Source organism: Xyrauchen texanus, chromosome 17 (genome assembly GCF_025860055.1).
Source record: "Xyrauchen texanus isolate HMW12.3.18 chromosome 17, RBS_HiC_50CHRs, whole genome shotgun sequence".
Taxonomy (NCBI): Eukaryota; Metazoa; Chordata; class Actinopteri; order Cypriniformes; family Catostomidae; genus Xyrauchen; species Xyrauchen texanus.
This window is the reverse complement of record NC_068292.1, coordinates 31,943,456-31,966,423: the sequence shown is the minus strand read 5'-3', so window position 1 is coordinate 31,966,423 and position 22,968 is coordinate 31,943,456. Positions and strand designations below refer to the sequence as shown.

General features: G+C 37.0%; 1 protein-coding gene across 6 annotated transcripts in view; it reads left to right on the top strand.

Moving 5' to 3' along the window:
• LOC127658372 (phosphatase and actin regulator 4B-like) overlaps nucleotides 1-19,016 on the top strand; it is a 66,601-nt gene extending 47,585 nt beyond the window's left edge. For 4 of the 6 annotated variants that reach the window (XM_052147635.1, XM_052147634.1, XM_052147636.1 and 1 more), the window contains 12 exons: nucleotides 76-156; nucleotides 3,256-3,708; nucleotides 6,912-7,301; nucleotides 10,927-11,064; nucleotides 12,378-12,888; nucleotides 13,838-14,118; nucleotides 14,935-15,115; nucleotides 16,131-16,186; nucleotides 16,606-16,667; nucleotides 16,865-17,002; nucleotides 17,267-17,343; nucleotides 17,461-19,016. In XM_052147635.1, the coding sequence (XP_052003595.1) occupies nucleotides 76-156; nucleotides 3,256-3,708; nucleotides 6,912-7,301; nucleotides 10,927-11,064; nucleotides 12,378-12,888; nucleotides 13,838-14,118; nucleotides 14,935-15,115; nucleotides 16,131-16,186; nucleotides 16,606-16,667; nucleotides 16,865-17,002; nucleotides 17,267-17,343; nucleotides 17,461-17,476 (2,384 nt within the window). In that variant the 3' untranslated portion in view covers nucleotides 17,477-19,016. The remainder of the gene's footprint in view (nucleotides 1-75; nucleotides 157-3,255; nucleotides 3,709-6,911; nucleotides 7,302-10,926; nucleotides 11,065-12,377; nucleotides 12,889-13,837; nucleotides 14,119-14,934; nucleotides 15,116-16,130; nucleotides 16,187-16,605; nucleotides 16,668-16,864; nucleotides 17,003-17,266; nucleotides 17,344-17,460) is intronic. The other 2 variants (XM_052147633.1, XM_052147637.1) reach the window with 2 other exon arrangements.
• The last annotated feature ends 3,952 nt before the right edge of the window (nucleotides 19,017-22,968 follow it).

The window sequence follows — 22,968 nt, the reverse complement described above, 5'->3', positions numbered from 1 at the left end:
AATCAGTATGTCGTAGGTACCAGTGTGTAGTCTTGAGTTTCTCTTTTATAAACTGTGTTTTTGTTTCTTCCACAGTTTTGGAAAGAAAGATGTCGATGAGAAGACCCAGGCAGGAACTGATTGAGCAGGGAGTGCTCAAGGAGCTTCCTGAGAATGGTAGGAGAGTGTGTGTGGGGGGGTGTGCGTGCTAATTTCTGAAAAGAACATGTGTACGTATAAATATATGTGTGTCAGGCTGGGATTTGCTCCTCTAATTTCAGAGTGGTCCCACAGGGCTATGCGATATAGTGAATAAACACAATATAATAACAATGAATTTCTGGCAATATAAAATGAAGCAACATTTAGAATAACATCATGATTTGATTGCACTCTTTTTTTGACATTAAGGGAATAGTTCACCCAAAAATGAAAATTCTCTTATCATTTAATCACCCTCAAGCATCCCAGATGTGTCTGACTTTCTTTCATCAGCAGAACACAAACAAAGATTTTTATGAAAATATCGCTGCTCTGGGGGCCTGGTAGCTCAGGGAGTAAAGACGATGACTACCACCCGTGGAGTTCGCAAATTCGAATCCCAGGGTGTGCTGAGTGACTCCAGCCAGGTCTCCTAAGCAACCAAATTGGCCCAGTTGCTAGGGAGGGTAGAGTCACATGGGGTAATCTCCTCATGGCCACTATAATGTGGTTCGCTCTCTGTGGGGCACGTCGCGAGTTGTGCGTGGATGGATGGCGTGAAGCCTCCACATATGCTATGTCTCTGCAGTAACGCGCTCAACAAGCCACATGATAACATGCGTGGATTGACTGTCTCAGACGCGGAGGCAACTGAGATTCGTCCTCCATCACCCTGATTGTCACTATGCCATCAGGAGGATTTAGAGTGCATTGGGAATTGGGCATTCCAAATTAATGGAGAAAATGGGAGGAAAAAAATAGCTCTGTTCTATATACAGTTATGCAGTCACAGTTATGTGATTTTTGAAATAGCTTAAAAAATCACATAACTGAGGCATAAAAGTAATCCAAATTACTTTAAATCCACATCTTCGGAATCAATAGAATAGGTGTGGGTGAGAAACGGAATAATATTTAAGTCCTTTTTTACCCTAGGTCTCCACTTGTGACTTTCAGATGTATAAGTGGAGATTTAGAGTAAAAAAGGACTTATTCTGGGTTCAATACAAGTTACGCTTAACAGCATTTGGGGCTTTAAAAAAAAAGGGTCTGGGTCACAATGGAAGTGAATGAGGGGCCAATTTTTGAATATTAAAATACTCACTTTTTTAAAAGTATAGCCACAAGACATAAACAATATGTGTGTAAACATGATTTTAGTGTGATAAACTCAAAAAAATGTTTTCTTTGTAAAGTTGTAGCCAATTTTACAACTTTGTTGCCATGATGATTTAATATCAACAATCCCTAAAATGTTAAAATGACAAAAAAAATATTATTTAAAAAAACTTCAAAGTTAAGCTGTTTTAACAGAATAATTAATGTAAGAGCTTTTATAAAATTATAAGCTTCACATTTTTCTCACAAACTCTCCCAAAAATTGGCCCCCTTTCACTTCCATTGTAAGTGCCTCATTGTAACCCTTTTTTTTTTCTTCTTCTTCTTCTTTTTTTTAAGAAAAGGAGGGACAAGTCTAAAAAATATTTTTTTTGGTATTCAACATTATACAACAAATTCTGTCGATTGAGCTTAAATTGTACTGAACCTGAATATATTAAATTTGTATCTGTTTCTCACCCATACCTATTATATTTCTCCTGAAGATATATATTTAACCTCAAGAGTCTTATGGATTACTTCTATGTTTCCTTTGTTATTTTTGGAGCTACAAAGGTCTGATCACCATTCACTTGCATTGTATGGACCTACAGAGCTGAGATCTTCCTCTAAAAATCTTAGTTTGTGTTCTGCTGAAGAAAGAAAGTCATACACATCTGGAATGGCATGAGGGTAAGTAAATGATGAGAGAATTTTCAGTTTTGGGTGAACAATCCCTTTAAGTTCCAAAGCATTACACTAATTTTGTAATCCTTCCTTGTAGGACCAGACAATCAATATCAAATCAAAATAGTGAAATGTCCTTGTTAAGCTGCAAAAATGATACAATTTGATTTAAATATGTGCAAATGCTTTTGAAAAATAAATGACTCGTTTTGGCCACTCGATACATGACTATAGAGTGATATAATGTTGCCAATAGTCTGAAATTGATTTAAATATATTTTCATATCACCCATCACTAGTCCCACTGTATTTCTTACATTCCTCTCATTGTCTTTGATGGTACTGGATGTGCCAATGGAGTATATTTGGGGCCTCTGTTGGAAAAATAAATATTTGCTATAATATCCTCCTTTTACATATGTAAGGCATCCATTACTACTGAATCGTGATTGTTCTGCACCTCAGAGCTATTTTGAAACATGTTCTATATGGTAGTTTCAGCTGCACATTAGATCTCACGACAGAGAAAGACAGACACCTCAGCATGCCTGTATTTCATCACCGCTCCCTTTAATGTAACCACAGTCTGTGGTACTGAGACAAATTCGGAGGCAGATGAAGAGTGGAAATTTAAATTTGTTGCCCTTTTTTGACTCATATTTTGGGAGGGAAATGACTTGCAGTTTTTTTGAGACAAGGAAAGTGGAGCAAATTGTAGCCTGTAGCAAAAAGCTTTGAAAGTCATGCGCTGTGATCTGGCTGCTTTGGAGGCCTATTTATTTAGGAGCTGTTCCTGTAACCTCTGAGAGATGACAGTAGAGACAGCCTGTGCTTTATCAAAGATACAGGCTCATGAGGAACTTTTGAAGCAAACCATGTTTCTCCTTCTGATCTGATTTAAAATTAATCTGCAAACCATATCTCTGTTAGTAATAAAAATGCTTATCATTTTGAATTTTGCCAGGCTTTGTCTGTCAGAAAAACAAATATTGGTACAATTGAAAATGTACTCAAATGTGAAGTGTGTGTAAATAAAATATAATTAGTTTAAAATAATAATGAATAATGTTTTCAAAAAGGTTTCCTCAAACACTCCACCCATTTTCCATTGTTCAAAAAAGGTAGTCTCGCGCTACTCTCATGCTATTGGTTTAGCCTGGGTTGCTATATCCGGCTACTCAAACAAACAGAGCAACGTTTTGAATGTCCCCGAATATTTACACCTCTTATAGAAATCAATGTAGAAATGGCTTACTTATGTCTTTTAGTTATGATTATTTTTTTCTCCAGAAGCAGGAGAGGCCCATGGTCATAAGACACATTATGTGAAGAATGGTCATACACTACCTGTAGGAGGCAGTGGAGTTGGTCTGGGGCTGGAGCAGGTTTACTCACCCTCCGAATCAGAATTCAGGGTCAACCCTGTCTGGCTACCACAGCTCGACGACCGCAGAGTTCATGTCCCCTCCAATGGGGATCAGCACGGGGCACTGGGCCTCCGGGCCCCCAGCCAGGATGAAGGCAGGAGAAGTGGCTGGGCTCCTGGGACAGAGGACTGGAAATCGAATATGGCCTGGCAAGGCGATGATGGCAGACGTGGAGGAAGACCACATGTTGATGTGGACAAGAGGCCTGGGCTCAATAAAGCACCATCTGAGGATGGGCGTAGGACTCGCCCTGAGCCAGACTGGAAGCCCACGCTCCCCCGCCACTCATCCGTCGAGGTGGAAAGGGGAAGACGAGGTGTGTTTTTGGGTTGGAGTTATACAAAAATATTAGGTTTGGTATGGTACCTTTGCAACGAAATAACAGAACGTACGTTTCTCAAGACACATTTTTTAAATTAAAGATCTTTTCAATTTGGCATGGCATTGAAAAAAACACAGCGCTCCTGCAGGAGATGCTGACAGTTCAAGACTGCGCAACAGTCGAAGATGTCCGTCTATTGCATGTTTACATAGAAAAACGACGCAGACAAAAAACATGTTCGGTGTAAATGGCCCCAACATGTGTGGAATGTGTTATATTTAAGACGCACATTTAATATTTTTCAACCTTCATCAAAACTGCAAAAATTAAAGAGTGTCCCGGGTTCAGTACAAGTTAAGCGCAATTGACAGCATTTGTGGCATAATGCTGATTACCACATAAATCAATTTCGAATTGATTCTTTTTTTTTTATTTTCTTTTTTTTACCAAAAATCTGGGGTACAGTGAGGCACTTATAATGGAAGTGAATAGGGGCCAATGTGTTAACGTTAAAATACAGTTTTTTGTTTTTTTAAGTATAGCCACAAGAAGTAAACAATGTGCAATATAAACATGATTTTAGTGTGATAAAAACGCTTGCTAACCTTTTTTTTTGTTTAAAGCTAAATCCAATTTTACAACTTTGTTGCCATGATGTAAAACCTGTAATCCCATTAAACGACGATTTAAACAACTTTACAGCTCAAATACTGTTAGAAATGTAAGAGCTTTTATAAAATTCTAAGCTTCACGTTTCTGCCTTCAAACCCTCAAATAATATTTGTATGTGGTATTTGACATTATGCCGCAAATGCTGTTGATTAAGCTTAAATTGTATTGAACCCAGAGTTTTCCCCACACTTACTTACGTAATAGATCTTTTTGCTGTCGTCTGATGGTCTTATTATTAATGTTTGTACAACAGTATGATATTTTATATATGTTAAGCTTCAGTGATAACTAATTTCCACTATACATAGTCAAATGACTGTTGTTAAAAATCCTATCTGGATTTGATTTATAGATACATTTCAGAATGTCGCTGTTACAATGCAAAATTTCTAAAATGCTAAAACTCGTATTATATGAATCACGTGGATCAACACGTTAACATTTATGCTTCATGTCACACTGCCTTACCTGAACTGTAGAACTGTGCTGAACATCAGCACATTGTTGTCTAGGTCAGATACTGAAATTTGTAAAATTATGATATCATTTGGGGGGTTTTTGTATTGAAGTGCTTTTTAGTAGCGGAATGCCATTTCTCTTGTTCCCTCTCTTACTTCCTCTCTTCTGTTCTCCATTCTTCCGCCACCTCTTCCTCTTATGTCGGGCCAGCTGGAGAAGTGTCTGTGTTCCCTCTGGTCTTGCTCCAGCTAAGATTCTTATTTAGGAAAGGAGTACTGTTAAGCTGAATTCTCCTGTTCTTTCCTAATTAATAAAGCACTGTCACCTCAGTCCTTCTCAAAGTGAACAAATTATAATTTAGTCCCAAAAACTTCCTTTAAAGACAAATCTGTGCCTCTTATTTTAGGACTCATAAGACGGGTTTATTTAGATTTTTCAGACGCCATAACATTTTTGCCCTGAAATGTTCAAAGTCAAGGTAAAGCCAACATGTATTTAGAGACTATATTTCTTAGATCCTCTTTTCTATCTGCTCTTTGATTAGAATATCTCCTAAACCTACAACTTGAAACATCAGCTTTGAGGAATCATGGGAGATGAAAGCAATGGGGGGGAGGGGGGCGAGGTAATTATGGCATCCGTGTCACTGTTTTCTTTTCTCAGTCCAGCTGAGGATCAGATAAAGAAAAACCTGCAGATGTGTGAGACTAAAAGGAATAGTTCACCCAAAAATGAAAATTCTCTCATTTACTCACCCAGATGTGTATGACTTTCTTTCTTCAACAGAACACAAACAAAGATTTTTATAAGTATATCTCTACGTACTAAATTCAAGGCCCTAATGCTGGCATACAAAACAGTCACTGGGTCTGCTCCAGCATACCTAAAAACATTTATGCAGAGCTACGTTCCCACCAGAAGCCTGCGGTCGGCTAATGAACGTCGCCTTGTCGTACCAAAACAAAGAGGCACCAAAACACTTTCCCGGACTTTCAGTTTCATCATACCACGTTGGTGGAATGACCTTCCCAACTCAATCCAGGAAGCTAACTCACTCTCTATCTTAAAAAAACGGCTAAAAACACATCTTTTCCAAAAGCACTTAACCTGTCACTAAAAAAAAAAAAATTTATTTACATTTCTTGTTGCACTTAAATCTGTTTTGTATACTATTCTGATGATAGTGAAACTTTGTAATATGGCACTTTTCGTACCACTCACTCCTTAAGATGATTCGCTTATGTTTTCCTCTTTTGTAATTCGCCTTGGATAAAAGCGTCTGCCAAATGAATAAATGTAAATCTCTGCTCTGTAGGTCCATATAATGAAAGTGAATGGTGATCAGAAATCCAAGCTCCAAAAATCAAATGAACATAGATGTAGTCCATATAACTCCAGTGTTTAAATCATTTCTTCAGAAGTGTCTAATAGGGGTGTGTGAGGAAAAATATCAAAATTGAAGTCCTTTTTTTTACTTTTACATCTGAAAGTCACATGTGATGCCTGTTTAGTTTCACTTGCACATCTAAAAGTGAGAGTTAAAGTGGAGATTTAGAGTAAAAAAAGGACTCAAATATTGTTCTGTTTCTCGGACACACCTATTATATTGCTTTTGAAGATATTGATTAAAAAACTTATGGATTATTTTTACGTTTCCGCTAAGTGATTTTTGAGCAACAAAGGTCTGATCACTATTCACTTGCATTGTATGAACACAGTTGAGATATTTTTCTAAAAATCTTAATTTGTGATCTGTTGAAGAAAGAAAGTCATAAACATCTGGGATGGCATGAGTGTGAGTAAATGATGAGAGAATTTGTATTTTTGGATCAACTAACCTAAAATTGTCAGATGGGTTATATATTGCATTAGATTGAGTGTTTGACTGGAGTGCAATTTGCTTTTGTTTAGGTCTTTAGGAATGCAAATGTTCTCAGAGGTTGACAAAATGTGTTGTGCTTGGTGTGAATGAGCCAATTTTCACATCAGCTTGAGTCAATATGGAGAACAAATAAAATGGATATTTGAATTAATTTTTCAGTTAACTGAGTTTTTCCCCCTTACAGAGTCTGACAGCAATCAATACGTTCCCAACTCAGAGGTTCTGAGAGACACTCTTCGAGAGCCTCTGCCTCCCAAACAGTCCATCATGCCTCCAAAATGGCTAATGACCTCTACCCCAGAACCCGGTGCTGACAGTTTGCCGCGCACCCCTGTTCACAACCCTGCAGCTGCTTTCTCCTCTTCCTCTGCTGCCTCCAACTCCTCCTCAGCTGTCTGCACGGCCGGAAAAACCCTACGAAGTGTGTCCTCAGCTGGCGCCAACACGCAGGTGTCCAGCGGCGGGCCCCTCACCACTTACTCAGGACCATCCTCTATGGGCACTGGCCCAACTAAACAGCCCCCACTCCCTCCACCCAAGCCAATCAACCGTAGCAGTAACCCTGCCTTGTTGGGTGAGTGGTCACAAACATGTCAGACACTATACAATATGACCCCTATTAAAGTCACTAGAATTACTAGAAGCAATTCATCCTCCTCCTTATGCAAGCTCCTAAATAGAGTCTTCATGATTAATAACTCTTCTTTAAAGGTCTCAGGCATTCACACAAGAGCATCTCATATACATATGGGTCATTTACTTGAAATATTTTTGGGAAGATGTCCTACGGTGCGAGATGCCATACTCCATCTAAAACTATTTTAAGCCTAATTTTCCTAATCATTTTATAGTAATTATGCATGAATTTTATGTCCTCATTCATTGAGAGTCTACATGGAATGTAGTTTTGTAATTTGTAATGTCATTTGTGCATTTAAAAATGTATTTGTCACATCGCAGAACTATTTAAAAAAGGCAAAAGTTGATTTAAAATCTAATTTAAAAAAAACAAAATGAGATGGTGACATCACCTGAAATTGTCCCTTTCTCGAACATATTCATATAAATTGTAAATTAAAACCTTGATGTTTAAAAAAAGGCTCAATTACATTTTAAGAGTTAACAACCCATAAAAAAAAACCCCACTGTCGTTTTTTTTTTTTTATCTAATGTGTGACATGTTTCGAAATTCGGTGTCTAAGAAGAAATTAGATTTGGTGTTTGATTACAAATACATACTCATTTTCTGACTCTACTAATCACACGGTTGTTAGAGGACACAGTCTGATGAAAGTAATGAAATTAACATGGTTGTCATACTTCATAAGAACTCGAGTGTGTTTATTAGATTTGTGAAAGATAATACATGCTTTTCTCTGCTTACAGGTGCTGTGATTTTACATTTGTTACAGATTAATACTAGGAAATAAAAGCCACATTTATCGTTTTACTTTAAAGGGTTAGTTCACTTAAAAATGTAAATGCCATCATCATTTTCTCACTCTTATGTTGTTCCAAACCTGTATACCTTTTTTCTGTGGAACACAAAAGGACATGTTAGCCTCAGTCACCATTCATTTTCATTGCGTCTTTTTTTTCTTACATACAATAAAAGTGAATGTTGACTGAGGCTAACTTTCTTCTTAAAGGGATAGTTCACCTAAAAATTTTAATTCTCTCCATAGTTTACTCACCTTCATGCCATTCCAGATGTGTATGACCTTCTTTCTTTTGCTGAACACAAACAAAGATTTTTAGAAGAATATCTCCGCTCTGTAGGTCTTCACAATGCAAGTGAATGGTGACCAAAAGCACCAAAAGCAGCATGAAAGAAATCCAAATGACTCCAGTTGTTAAATCTATATCTTCAGAAGTGATATGATAGGTGTGGGTGAGAAACAGATCAATATTTGCATCTTTATTTATAAATTCTCCTCCCTACCCAGTAGGTGGCGATATGCATAAAGGCTGTGAATCAAATAAAACAAAAGAAGAAGAATGTGAAAGTTGAGATTAGTGCAAAATAACTTAAAAATTGATCTGTTTCTCAACCACACCTATCATATCACTTCTGAAGACACATATTTAACCACTGGAGACATATGGATTACTTTAATGCTGTCTTTATGTGCTTTTGGAGCTTTTACTTGTTTATTTATTTGAGAAGTGCTCCTTTCCACTCAAGACAATATCCGTTATGAACAAATAGTTTTATCTGTGCTTGACCTGAGTTATGGAATATCATGACCTGTTTAATATATTTTGAATTAAATATATGCTTTCAATGTTGCTTTTTCAGTTTATGCTATATTAAGTAGCGTGTCATCATTGTGTCTTAAACGACAACATTTCTCCATTCACTGAGGCAAGCATTGATTACCTACACTGCCCCCTGCTGTTTATTTGGAAAGCAGTCAGTGAGCATGTCAGTCACTGCTTCTGAAAGGCAGAGCTGTGCATCTCATTTGTGTGTTGTTGTATTGGATGTTGGGCCTCTGTAAAGTATGCTCTTTCAAAATTGGATTTTGATCCTGATGTTGAGAAGCCACCCATAGCTCTGTTGCATTATAGGAGGTGATATTGTAGAAAACCATTTCTTGGTGACTGAGTTGTTATTAGTGTTTACATAACTACAGCATTTTAAAATGGGTTTGTCTTTATGGTCTATGACATTCATAGATTAACGTTCTTTAAGGTTTAATGATCTTAAAGCCCCCTTACCAACTCCAAACAACCTAATTAAAGGGATAGTTGAACAGTCATCATTTAATCTCCCTCATTTAGTTCCAAATCCATGTGACTTGTTCTTCTGTGGAACACAAAAGGAGATATAAGGCACTTTGCATTCTGCCTTATGTCTCCTCTTGTGATCCACAGAAGAACAAATGTTGGAACTACATGAAGGTGAGTGAATGATGAGTGAATTTCCTTCTTTGGGTGAACTATCCCTTTAAGTTGTTACAAATGTTATTTCTCTAGTCAAGAGTCCATGTTAATGTATTAGAGACAGGATTGCTTTGCAGTGGAAATAAGAATGATGTACTGATGGATTATGATAAAATCTGATTGAATAGTAGGATTTATAAATTGATAATTGAATAATATATTATTAAAAAGTATATTATCATGGCATTACTTGTTCATTATATACATATAGCAGTATTTCAAATGCATCCATTTCATTGGCAACATAGAATGCAATAAATGCCTTTCCTCATGTAGGTCTGTTACAAGAAGTGGGAATTAGCTGCTCTTTTATTTTTATTTTTTTTACTCCTCCCCTGACTGCAGCGGCCTACTCTTGTCTACATTCAAGGCAAGGCATTTGGCTTCAAACAAGCCTTAAGGCTTTGGCTACTTATTTCTTGGAAATGTTCTTCCATAAATGAAAATTCTCTCATCATTTACTCACCCTCATGCCATCCCAGATGGGTATGACTTTCTTTCTTCTGCAGAACACAAATGTTGATTTTTAGAAGAATATCTCCACTCTCTAGATCCATATACAATTTAAGTAAACGACAACCAAAAATTACATATAGGCAGCATAAATGTAATCCACTCCAGTGGTTTAATCCATTTCACCTGAAGCGATCTAATCGATTTTGGGTTAGAACAGACCAAATTATAACTCCTTTTTCACAGTACATCTTGCTATTGCACTCTTTAGGCACAATTGTGATTTTAAGCTTGATTACAATCCTAGATTATTCCTAGTGCTTTTTGCATGCACAGAGCACTAAAAGGCGCTAGGAAGTGTAATCGAGCTTGAAAACATGATCACCAAAGAGACTGCTGATATTAAGATTTATAGTGAAAAAGGAGTTTGGTCTGTTCTCACCCAAGACCGATTGGAACGCTTCAGAAGACATGGATTAAACCACTGGAGTCCTATGGATTACTTTTATGCTGCCTTTGTGTGCTTCTTGGAGCTTTAAAGTTTTGGTCACCTTTCACTTCCATTGTATGGACCTATTCTTCTAAATATCTTTTTGTTCTGCAGAAGTCATACATCTGGAAAGGTATAAGAATTTTCATTTTTGGGTGAAGCATTCCTTTAATCTCACATATCAATTTATGAATCCATTATTTGTGCATACCTGTGAAACATTTACAGTCGTGTAGTCATCCCTGCTTTTGTAAAGGCATTGGTGTTGTTGGTTCACACACTGGGACTGTGTGTTTCTGTCCACTGCCAGCCTCCACCCTTCACGGGGGTGACGGCAGTGATTTCCCTCTCTACTGGTCCTGCTGGAAGCGTGAGGGTGAGGGTGACTATGACGTCTACCTGTCCCTGCCTGTCTACCTCTGCCGATGGGCAGGAGGCATGCACACAGGTAAACATCGAGGCCATGCCTGTCACCAAAGCTGCAGCAGTCTTTTGCGTCCTTCGTCTGCTGTTTGTGTGTGCTAGCCTCATCTTTCACACCCCCAGCACAGCATGAGATTGGAACTAACATCCAGCACCCTGAGTGCCCCCTAACTTTGCTTTTTAACACTTTCTTTCTCACAGGTGCGCTCTTTCTAAACTGCATTTTTCTGGCATTGAAGTTGCCTTGAATGCACAGCACATTGACTCACACAAAGAGATAGTTCCCTTAAAAATGAAAAATCTGTCATTTTCTCATTCTAAACCTGTAAGACTTTTGTTTATGGAACACAAGAGTTACCATGTGCTTCCCACGGATGGAAGAAAGTCATACGGGTTTACTGTAATATAACTAGAGGGTGAGTAAATGAGCAGAATTCTGAGTTTAAATTTTTAGGTCAACTGTCCCTTTAACAAGTGTTTAAACAGCTAGCGTATCCACTATGGCGTTTAGCTGGTCTGAGCCACCACTGCAGGAAATGCCTCATCATACCAAAGCAGGTGTAGCAAAACTACCAGATGTTCTGTGAAAGCTACTCCAGGCATAAGTTGCTCCACAAGCAGCTGTTAGATTAGAGAAGAGGGAATGAATCCAATCTACTTCACCTCATGCGGAAAGCCTCTAGCGTTGCTTGGTATTAGGGCAAAATTCATGCATTTGTTTTGAAGTGTCACTGCCAGTACGGTTTTATCCAAAGATGGCACAATAGGGAATGTGCATGAAGAGTGTTTATCTTAAAAAATAGTTCACCCAAAAATGAAAATTCTGTCATTTTCTCATTCTAAACATGTAAGACTTTCGTTTGTGGAACACAAGAGTTACCATTTAGTCACCCTTGTGTCGTTCTAATCTTGTATGACTATGTCCAGAAAACTATCCCTTTAATTTGTGCTTCTTTTGCATTAATAATGTTTTGCCGCTGAACTTGATTATACTTGCAATATGGTTATGGCCGTTTTCTGTGCAATAAATCATTTGACGTCATGTGACATGAGTTTATGAATGCATTGATTTAGAAATGTATTTCATTGATCACTTGGCTTTTTGTCAAGAAACATGTCACTTCATGCTTGCTTAGAGTGTGTATGGTTCTATAAGAATTTGTGAGATTCAAAATCTTTTGATTTTAATAATATTACTGATAAAAAATTATGAACTTTGAGGGCTGTATTAATTCTGAGCATGAAATTTGTTCAGAGTTTATACTGGTATTCACCTTATATTATGGTGGTCCGGTATATCAGATTATATTTGTGTCATTTTTGTGTCATCATCTACAGCTGAACTCACACAAGGAGGCACCAGTCTAGTACCGGCCAAGCCATCACCACCCATGCCCCCAAAGAGGACCACACCCGTCACCAAACGCAACATGGAGGACTCCCCACTAACCATATCCTCTCTTCCCTCCATGCTGTCGGAGGATATGAGGGCCAACATTCCCGGGGGCTACCAGCTGCCCCCGCCTCCCCCATCCCCACCTCTCCCAACTCATATCCCCTCATCCCCTCCACGGGCCCACACCCATCATCTCCTCCACCAACACTCCTACCCTTACCCCCTGCCCCAGCCACTGCCTGTCCACTTTGACCCTCCAAGCCCGCCAAAGGAACCGTCTGCCCGTCAAGCACCCGTTCCCTTACACATCATGATCCAGAGGGCTCTGAGTAGCCCTGGACCCCCCCTCCCACACCCCGACAGCTCCCAGCGCGCCCACTCGCTGCTGTTCGAGACACCGCCCGAATACCAAGGTGGCCGCCCACTGCCAGTCACCATCCAGCCTCTCAAACTGTGAGTGTAATCTGGGCACAGTGTCCTGCTCTCTTTACTTATTAAAGATGAACACAATAATTTTTCCTGATTAAAAAGTTTTACACAAAGAAGTGAAGAGTACTTTTGAAAAATGTATTTAAAATTATGTACTTTATATTTCACATGGAGCTAGGCTGCCTTAAAGGAATATTCCAGGTTCAATACAAGTGAAGCTTAATTGACAGCTTTTATGGCATAATATTGATTACCACAAAAATTACTTTAGACTTGTCCCACCGTTTCTTTAAAAAAAAGCGTGACGTCACGATAGAGCAGGCCTCACCCACGACTGGTGATGGACTCCACCCTATTATCATAGATCCTCCCCTGAGTGATCCCACAGTCCGCCATGTTTTTCCATGCTGGAGCAGATACAGTGAGAAGAATAATGTCTCAGCTTCGTAAGTGTCATAAGTGTTTTGTTGTTGGCTGTAAAAGTGAACATAAGAGTCTTCATGTACTCCCGGCATCAGAGCCATTGAAGACGCAGTATACAAGTTTTGTTTTTGAAGGAAATGTGCCCCAAAACATGAGGGCACAAATCACATCCTGAAGATTTAAGTATCGCACTTTATATTTTGTGAATGTTTGCAAATTGCCTTTCTGAATGTTAGCTGATTCCATGGCTAATGCAGCTAAGTTACCTGTGATTGTATTCACGGAGACCAGAGCTATGCCGGAATATTCCTTTAATATGGACCACCGTTTTGAGATCACATGTCCGGCTGAATAGAGCTCACTTTATCTCAGTAACCCCCCTGTTATTGGACACTTTCACCAAACGTTAATAAAAAGTGAGAACACTAGTATAGTTCAAATGTACATTGGGGTTTCAGGTGTGACACAAGCCCTGTACATATATATTAACCCTTTCGACTTTTCTAAAAATGTTCTTATTCACAATTCTTTAAAATCTTTATCTGCTCAGGGATGAGGATGACTACTCTGATGAAGACGAGGAGGATGACGATGAAGAAGAGCCACCTCCTGATCACCTCCCATTCCCATATTCCCAGCCAGAGCTCGAGCCTCGTAGCCGCAGGTGCCTTGTGGGGGATCTGAGCGTCAGCGTCATACCTGAAGGAAATGACAGCAGTGAGGAAGAGGAGGATGAGGAAGATCATCAGCCAGAGGAGAGTGACTCAGATGGGCCTGTGCTCTACAAAGATGATGAATCGGATGAAGACGATGAAGATGACAGTCCACCAAGTATGTGAATTGCTGTTTCTGCTCTAAAAGTCCATACAAAACAATAAACTATTTTACACCGTTTCTTGAATGGTAAAATCTACCTCTTCCATGTTCATGTGTCGTAACCAGCTGTGCCCTCAATGAGCTACACGACATTTGGTCAGTTGCTTGGTTAATATTTCTGTCGCATTGCTCTGGCTAGGCCTGTCAACAGTGACATCCTACACATAGCTGTATGTTCATATTTTGCTATTGATAAAATAAAAACATTTCTGATTTGTTGTGATTGTTTCACTTTGACCAGGATTTTGTCTTTTTTTGTAAATGGATTAATTGTTTGATGCATCTCGAATTGTTAGGTCTACAACACTCAAGCATGCTAGCTTTATAAAGTATACTCTATTTTAAAAAGTTAAACTGTTGTTAGCTTGTCTCGGCTCAAACAGAGCTCTCATTCCTCAAGATGTTGAAATATTGGCGGGACGGGTTGCAATGAACAAAGCTGTCTCTGTTTAGTGCATCTTTACTGTACATAAACAATTTATAACACAGAACAGAAGTGAACGGCCCCTTCAACTGTTACTAACATTCTCAGTTAGCATAATATATTTCATTTTTATGTTGGATATGTACTGTATGTACTGTATGCTTAGAATTGGCCTTCTGCTGCCTGTGTTAATTTCATCATATTTTAGTAGGACATCTGTCTATATAAAAGAGAGCCAGAGTTTCTGATTGCGTGTGTGTGTGTGTGTGTGTGTGTGTGTGTGTGTGTGTGTGTGTGTGTGTGTGTGTGTGTGTGTGTGTGTGTGCTCGCTCGCTCGCTTGCTGCAGATGCTCTGGCCAGCAGGGTGAAGAGGAAGGACACATTGGCGCTGAAACTAAGCAGTCGGCCCTCTGCCCCAGACAGACAGGCTCCCGAGAGGCAGGCCAAAGTGGAGCACACGGGTCTGTCGTGGCAGAGCAAGGAGCAGTGGGAGGCCATCCGCGCACAGATTGGTACCGCACTCACGCGGTAATGGCCCTCTAACACAGTCCCTCATAGATGCATGTTGTTATTACACTAACACGGAATTTGAGTTGTATGCTTGTTTATACTGTATCAGTGTGTTTTATATATTGTGAAAATATAGAAAATATGAGAAATAAGTACACTGTAAAAACTTTAAATTATGGTTAAACATTTTAAATGTCTAAATTTATGTTTTATACTTCTTTACATAAATGTATTTTATATATTGTACAAAATATAAAAAGTAATAGAATAGTACATTGGGAAAACTCTGAATATAAATATGTTAAATATGAAAATTAGCATTCAGGGTTCAATACAATTGTGGCATAAAAGTCGACAGCATTTGTGGCATAATGTTGATTACCACAAATATGAATTTTGACTCGTTCCTCCTTTTCTGTAAAAAAAAAAAAAAGTCACAAATCTGAGTTACAATGAGGCACTTAAAATGGAAGTGAATGAGGGGCCAAATTTTTAACGTTAAAATACTCTTTCAAAAGTATAGCCACAAGACAAACAGTATATGTATACAGTATTAGTATGATAAAATCATTTATAAACCTTTTCTGTGTAAAGTTATAGGCAATTTTACAACTGTTACCATGATGATGTAATGTCAACAAACCCTAAAATGACTGTAAAAATTAGGATTTTAACACCTTTACAGCTAAAATAATATATGAGTTTTATGCAAGTGCTTTTATAAAATTATAAGCTTCCCATTTCTGCCTTTTTTAAACCCTCTAAAAATAGGCCCCATTCACTTCCATTATAAGTGCCTCAATGCAACCTTGATTTTTTATTTTTTTTAAAGAGGAATACCAAGTCAAGATAAGTTTTTTTTTTGTTGTTGTAATCAACATTATGCCACAAATGCTGTCGATTGAGCTTAGCTTGTATTGAATCTGGAATATTCCTTTAATTTCAATGTTATACTTATTTACAAAAATGTATTTTATATTTTGTGCAAAATATTAAGAATATGAGGATAATTTTATTTATTTTTTGTCTGTAGACGATTGAGCCAGAGACCTACTGCTGAGGAATTGAAACAGAGAAACATACTCCAGCGTAAATAGCCTCTTTTTTTTATTTGTATTAATTTTTTAATTGATTCATTCCTACAGGGTTCACTGAAAGATTGAACTGTGCTCTATTTACTTTTTAGTAAATTGAGTGAACAATTTTCTTGTTTTACTCTTCAATAAACAAGGTGTAGCTTGTGGTATTCTTAACTGCACTAAGTAAACTGCCCTTCCTTTAGACAGTAAATCAACTGGAAATAAATCAAAATTATTTTGTAGCCCATTTTTATCTTTCACTTTAGTATTAATATAATTAATTTGTTTTATAGCCTTTGATATAATATATTGTAATGTGTATACTGTATAATGTCCTCATTGTTCTGTTAATTTTTATGTGAATAAACCATGTGGAATGTAATTAATAGTAGTAATGTTGGGTTGATGGTGGGTCTCATTTCCTTGCAGCCAAAAATGAAGCAGACAGACAAGCAGAGGTCAGGGAGATCAAGCGCAGACTTACCAGAAAGGTGTGCTTCAGTATGCTTACATTGTGATGAAACTGCAATATACTATAATATATACATGTCATTTTAACAAGAAATTACAATTAAATGGTAACAATCTTGCATTTATTCTAATTGCCTTTTGAGGTTAGACCTAATGTGGCATGTTGAGTAAGAGTTTTTCAGAGAAAAAAAAAAATCTGCTTTTTTCCCCTCTTCAGTTGAGCGAACGGCCTACAGTGGCCGAACTACAGGCCAGAAAAATTTTACGTTTCCACGAGTATGTGGAAGTCACATGTGCCCAGGACTATGACCGCCGTGCTGACAAGCCATGGACCAAACTCACTCCTGCAGACAAGGTGAAACAAGGCTCTTTCTCTCATGCATCTTATTAACATCTGCATTACTTAAAAGAATAGAAATATAAATGCCACATGATAAATATGCTAAAGCAGCTTGTCTCTGTTTAGAGACATCTTTATATATTGTATCTAAATCACTGGAGATTATTGTCTTAAAACACACTTTACTATTGATTGCCTTGCATTTAATATTTTACTCATCACTTTCTGATTTCCATTTCATCGGTTATCCCCTTAAACAACTATACACTGTTTATTTAGGCTGCTATTCGTAAAGAGCTCAATGAGTTTAAGAGCTCTGAGATGGAAGTGCATGAGGAGAGCCGAATTTACACAAGGTATATTTGTTACTAGCAAAAAAGAACGGCTTTTTCTGAAATTTATTTTTATGTTGCAAAGCATCTATCCATTAATTTGTGTTTTTATGTGGTCTTTTCTTCTATAATTGTTCATAGATTCCATCGTCCTTAACATCATCTTTTACCTGAAAATGAAGCACTTAAAGGCCGGTGGATATGGAGAAGCAATTTTTCTGTTGAGGAGACTCAGGGTGTCCGAGCTCCCCTACAAACTGCTTTTAATAGTAATGAATGTACTTCTTCCAATGCACAGGTACACCTGGAGCATTAAAAATAAAAAACGAACAAAAATATGGACCGTTCCTCAGTCCTCCACCCACTGACAACCTCTCAGTGTGTGAGAGGTGACCTTTGGGGGACAGATGCAGTATTTCTCCTGGACTTTAGGGGACCCATGTGCCAAGACAGAGAGGTGATGAAGGACTTATTATAGAGGATGTGTGGAGTGTTACTTGTGCCAGTGGCAAGCATCGCTATAGACACTCCTCAAAAACTGATCTCATTCACAGATATGCCACTTTTCTCTCTGAATGGCCTTTTTTCTGCTTTTACTGCATATGACAAACTTTATTTCCTTTCAGGGAAGTGTAGCAAAGTTAAAAAAATAATAGTAATAATAATGTGACAATAATAAAAACAGTAATTCTACAGTAAGAGTTAGTTACTGAGTATAGCAGGGCAGAGGTGTGGACTGAAGAACTGCAAGATAAGGCCTGAGCCTGGAGGTTCATTTGTGTGTTTGTCTATGTTTGTATAGGCTGCTGTACTTAGTCTGATTTTTTGGAACGTTGAAAATGTTAGAAACTGTAAGGCTCAAGATTTTTTTTTTTCTCTCTCTCTCGTTATTTTGGCCATCTTTAATTCAAAACTTTATCATATTCTTCCCCACATATTGGGTCTCACTGTTTGAGCATTCATTTATTATAGAAAAGAAGATAGGATTAATTGTATTTCTTAATAGGTTGTAAACATTTCTTATCACGTTATTGATCTACAGCAAAACCGCATTTTCTGATTTTTTTAATGCCTTTTTTTTTTTTAAGTCAAGATATTTGTTCTCTCTAAAGTAAAAGTGAGGTCCAGATATTTCAGATAGAAAAATAGTGTCCAAATCTTGTTTACAAAATATATCATTTCTAAATAAAATAAAGATTTTCTGGTTATTTATGATCCATTTTCAAGGAGAATGAAGAAAGTCAGGGCACGCACTGATGCAGCTCTAAAAATCAAGTTTTCATGAAGTGTTTTTGACAGGGAGATATTGCGGCAGGAACTCGTCGATTTTGCTTTTATTTTACCATGCATTGTTTTTGGTCAGTAGAATAATGAATAGCTATTGCTCTGCTGTACAGATCCATTCTGCAGATGAACTTGACTGTTTGTGTATATCTTGTCTTCCTTTTATTTGGAAAAATATTTTAAATATATTGAAACTTATATAGGTTACTATTTTTTTAAGCACAAAATTATTTGTGTATTATTCAACACTACACAAATGGGGGCAGAATGTACCCGTTCTGTTTTAATGTAGTGTTGTATCTTGCTTTTTAATTATATGTGAATATTTAGGAATTGACAGTAATTATTATTATTATTATTTTTTTGTTTAGATGTAAACACCTCTAAATCTAAATTAAAATGCTTACCAATAACGTCTGTCTTGTCTCACTCGCATTGTTTTCACATTATCAATGGGATCATAAAACTCTGGGATTAAATAATCTGTGCACAATTTGTTGGGTAACTGGAATAAAGGTGTTCAGCGTTATGATTTGTCAACTTTTCTGAAGAGCAGAATACTTTTATCAACACTGACAACAGTTAACCAGCAAAAAGGCATAAATGATCATTTAAAAAAAAAAAAGTGTAAAAATATTAAGATTCCTTTACAAATTTATAAATAAATCAAAGTCTTCCCAGCACATTATGAGGAAATTTCCCCTGGATTTCTCATATGTAACACATATGAGAAATGTAAAAATAATGTAAACTAATGTAAAAATAATAATGCAAATAGTAAATCTTAAAAGAAAGACATATAGAATATATTAGAATTACTCTATTTTCTCCATTTATGGCTCAACTGATAATATAGGCCAGGATGAAGATGATGAATGGGACGTCTGTATACTGACTCGATATCTAGCGAACTGCTGTTGATTTCCAGAAATCAGATGGTAAAATCAATATTTAACACTGTTGTAAGGATACCTTTTCAAAGCAGTCTGTTGGACATTTTATTTAGTAATAAAAATAATCCGGGAGGGATATTTACTTCAGCCGCCAATACAATAGGTGGCGCTGTGCCCTTATTAACGCTTATCCAGTGAAACACATGAAAGTTGGACACTGAGCTGTTTAAAAAAACAATAATTATATATATTACAATAATTAGAGTACACAAGAAAATACAACATAAATGTAACTAATATATGCCCACTAGGGGGGCTTAATGTAGATTTACATAAAGTTTTAACTGCTTTTTGCTTAATAGAAAATCGGATTGAGTCAATATAAAGTTCTATTTTTTCTTGAATGATGTAAAACGGGTTTTATTGGAAAAATTTAATTTCTGAACATGGAATTTTGCCAATAAAATGTATTACAGAAATCTGCCTGCTTGTCTCTACAATTCTCCAGAAGACCAAATAATAAATGTTTCCAAAACAGCACAAATGTCACACTGAGCATCAGGACAAACTAACAGCTAGAATGCCAAGGATCTGCAAAGCTGTCATTGCTGCACTTGTAGTAGTTTAAGAAGTTCTGGAAAAAAAATCTAATTGTAATAGTCATTTTTCACATTATTAATGTCCTTACTATAAATTATGATCAGTTGAATGCCACTTTGGTGAATTAAAGTACCAATGTCCTTGTGCCAAATCTAAATCTGTACATTATTCCAAACTTTTGGCCGCCAATATATATATATATAAAATTTGAGGTGCCTGTTTCAAGGAATTTGTTGAAATTAAATGAAGCACTGAAAAACAAAAAGGGAAATATGAAATGTCAAAATGTTGTATGATGGAAATATGATGGTTTTCTGTAAAGATAATAGAAAGAAGTGGCATTGTGAAACATTGGCGGGGATATCAGTGAAATGTTCAGGATGGAAAGAGAGGAAAGGGGTGAAAGGTGTTATATATGGAGTACCAACAGAAACATCAGAAGACGAATTTAAGAAGAATGTAACTGAAGCTAAGGCTGACAAAATTAAAAGACTACAATATGCAAGAAGTGGGATAAAAAAAAGACAGCTTGTATGTATATACCTAAGATATGGACATGTAGCTGCAGTGTTTTCAGGTAAGCAAAGGTGTTGGAAATGTGGAGAGAGTCATCAACATGGTGAATGTGGGGAGGTGGCAAAATTGAAGTGCTTCAACTGTTGGGAAGAGCATAGCGCTGCCTATGGGGGTTGTATGGAAAGGAAAAGAGCAATAAAAGTACAGAATATCAAAATGAAGGAAGATATATCTTATGCTGAAGCTGAGAGTTAAAAACAACCCAGTCCAGGAAATCGGTATATAACCACAGTAAGGATAGGAAAAAAGAAAAGTATGAGTGCAAAGTGTATAAAGATTCACTAGTGGTGAACAGTGAAATTTGTAACCTTTATGGCGGAAGTGGTCAATTGTGCAGCACAAACATCAAGCTGAACTGAAAGAATTAAAATGATTGTCAGAGTAGCAGGAAAATACTTGGAAATCAAAGAGGTAACAGTAGAATCAATTAAGGAAGCACTTAATGTTGGACCTACAGGAACACAAGCAACCAATGGGGAGATTTTGTAATAGGGATGGAAATAATACAGTGGAATGCGAGGAGTCTCATTGCGAATGGGCAAGAATAAAAAAAACATAATTGATGTTTTACAACAAAAGCCAAATGTTATTTGTGTACAAGAAACATGGTTAAGACCACATCTTGATTTAGTATTACATGGATATGCGGCTATAAAATAAAATAAAAATTAAATAGTTTGGTGTGGTGATTTTACTTTATGATTAATACATTATGGGGGATTGAAAGTACAGTACAGAATATAATGATAAAATAATTGAGGAAATATTGGATGAAAAGGACTGGTTTGTATTAACGATAGTACTGGCACAAGCCTAAATATTGTGAGTGGTCAAGAAACAATGATTGATCTTACAATTATATCAGAAAATATGGCGAGTCTGAGTGTGTGGAAAGCCATGAAGCAAACGACCATAGGTAGCAACCAATTATAAGGTATATAATTGGAATTAAGGTTAAAAAAACAGAACAAAGGAATATAGGAAGATTGAAACTGATGGAGGTAGATTGAGAAACATTCAGTAATATATGTGGCAATAGATTAATTGAGTAAGATGATCAGGAGGATGAAGTTGAAGAACATTACTCAAGAATAAGGAGCGTCATTCATAAAACAGTGATAGAGATAATAGGAAAAGCAACAAAAGCACAAAAAAAAAAAAGAGTTCCGTAATAATATTGGAGGGGAAACACAGATTTAAGATATTTGGTATATGATCAGAATAATTTTTGAAATAACTGTACTAAGAAATAGAGATGAAATGGCCTTTTCAAAAATGTTAGTTAAAACATTTGCTGAAATACACAGCAGCAATAATTTGACTGATGAGGCAAAAAACAAAATTCAGAATTTAAGAAAAAAAAATCCGGACATATTGAAGAAATGTGACACAAATGAAAGTTCTCTAGATGTGAATTTTTCATTATTTTAACTTAAAAGAGCAATTATTAGAACAAAAGAAACATAGGTAATTAGGTAGCAATTGATAGTGTTGAGGAGTCCGCTCAGAAATGGGGTTTCAATATGTCAATAGCTATAACAAAAGTAATGTGTTTTACAAAAAAATTTAATATTAAGGTTAACCTAACACTTTACAGTCAGCCTCTGGAGCAATTAGCAGTGGTAAACATTTCTTGGAGTTTGGCTGGATTCAAAATTGACGTTCAGTGTTCACATAGAAAAGGTGCTGACTAAGAGCAAGAAGGCTTTGAATGTAATGAGAAGCTTGGTGGGATGTGAATGGGGTGCAAGTCATAGCTCACTCAGGAACATCTATTTTGCCATTATTGGATCGATTATGTATGCATGGCATATGGTTCCTGCAAATCAATGCTTAAGAAAATAAAGGTGATACAGACACAGGCCTTAAGATTATGTTGCGGGGCACTTAGAACTTCCCCTATAGCTGATATAAGGGAGAAATGCCTTTAGAGGAAAGACATAAACAACTCAAAATGGTGCACAGTGTCTCCCTTAGAGGACATAAGGATATACACCCAACTAAGTCTGTGTTTGCAGAATGTTGGGAGCAAAAGAGAGGGAACATCAGGAGTATTGGACAGCAAAGGGAATAGCACAATCAATGAGTCTAGTTAATAAAACATAAAGTCCCGCTGTCCATAGTACCACCATGGATGTTTGTAATGCCATTAACTGACTTTCAATTATTAGAGGAGGTAAAGAAACAGATTTGTGTTTCAATAGAAGAACGTGTTAGTCTATACATTAAGCAAAAATACACAAATATGACGCAACTATATACAGATGGTTCAAAGGATCCAGAATCTGAGAAATCT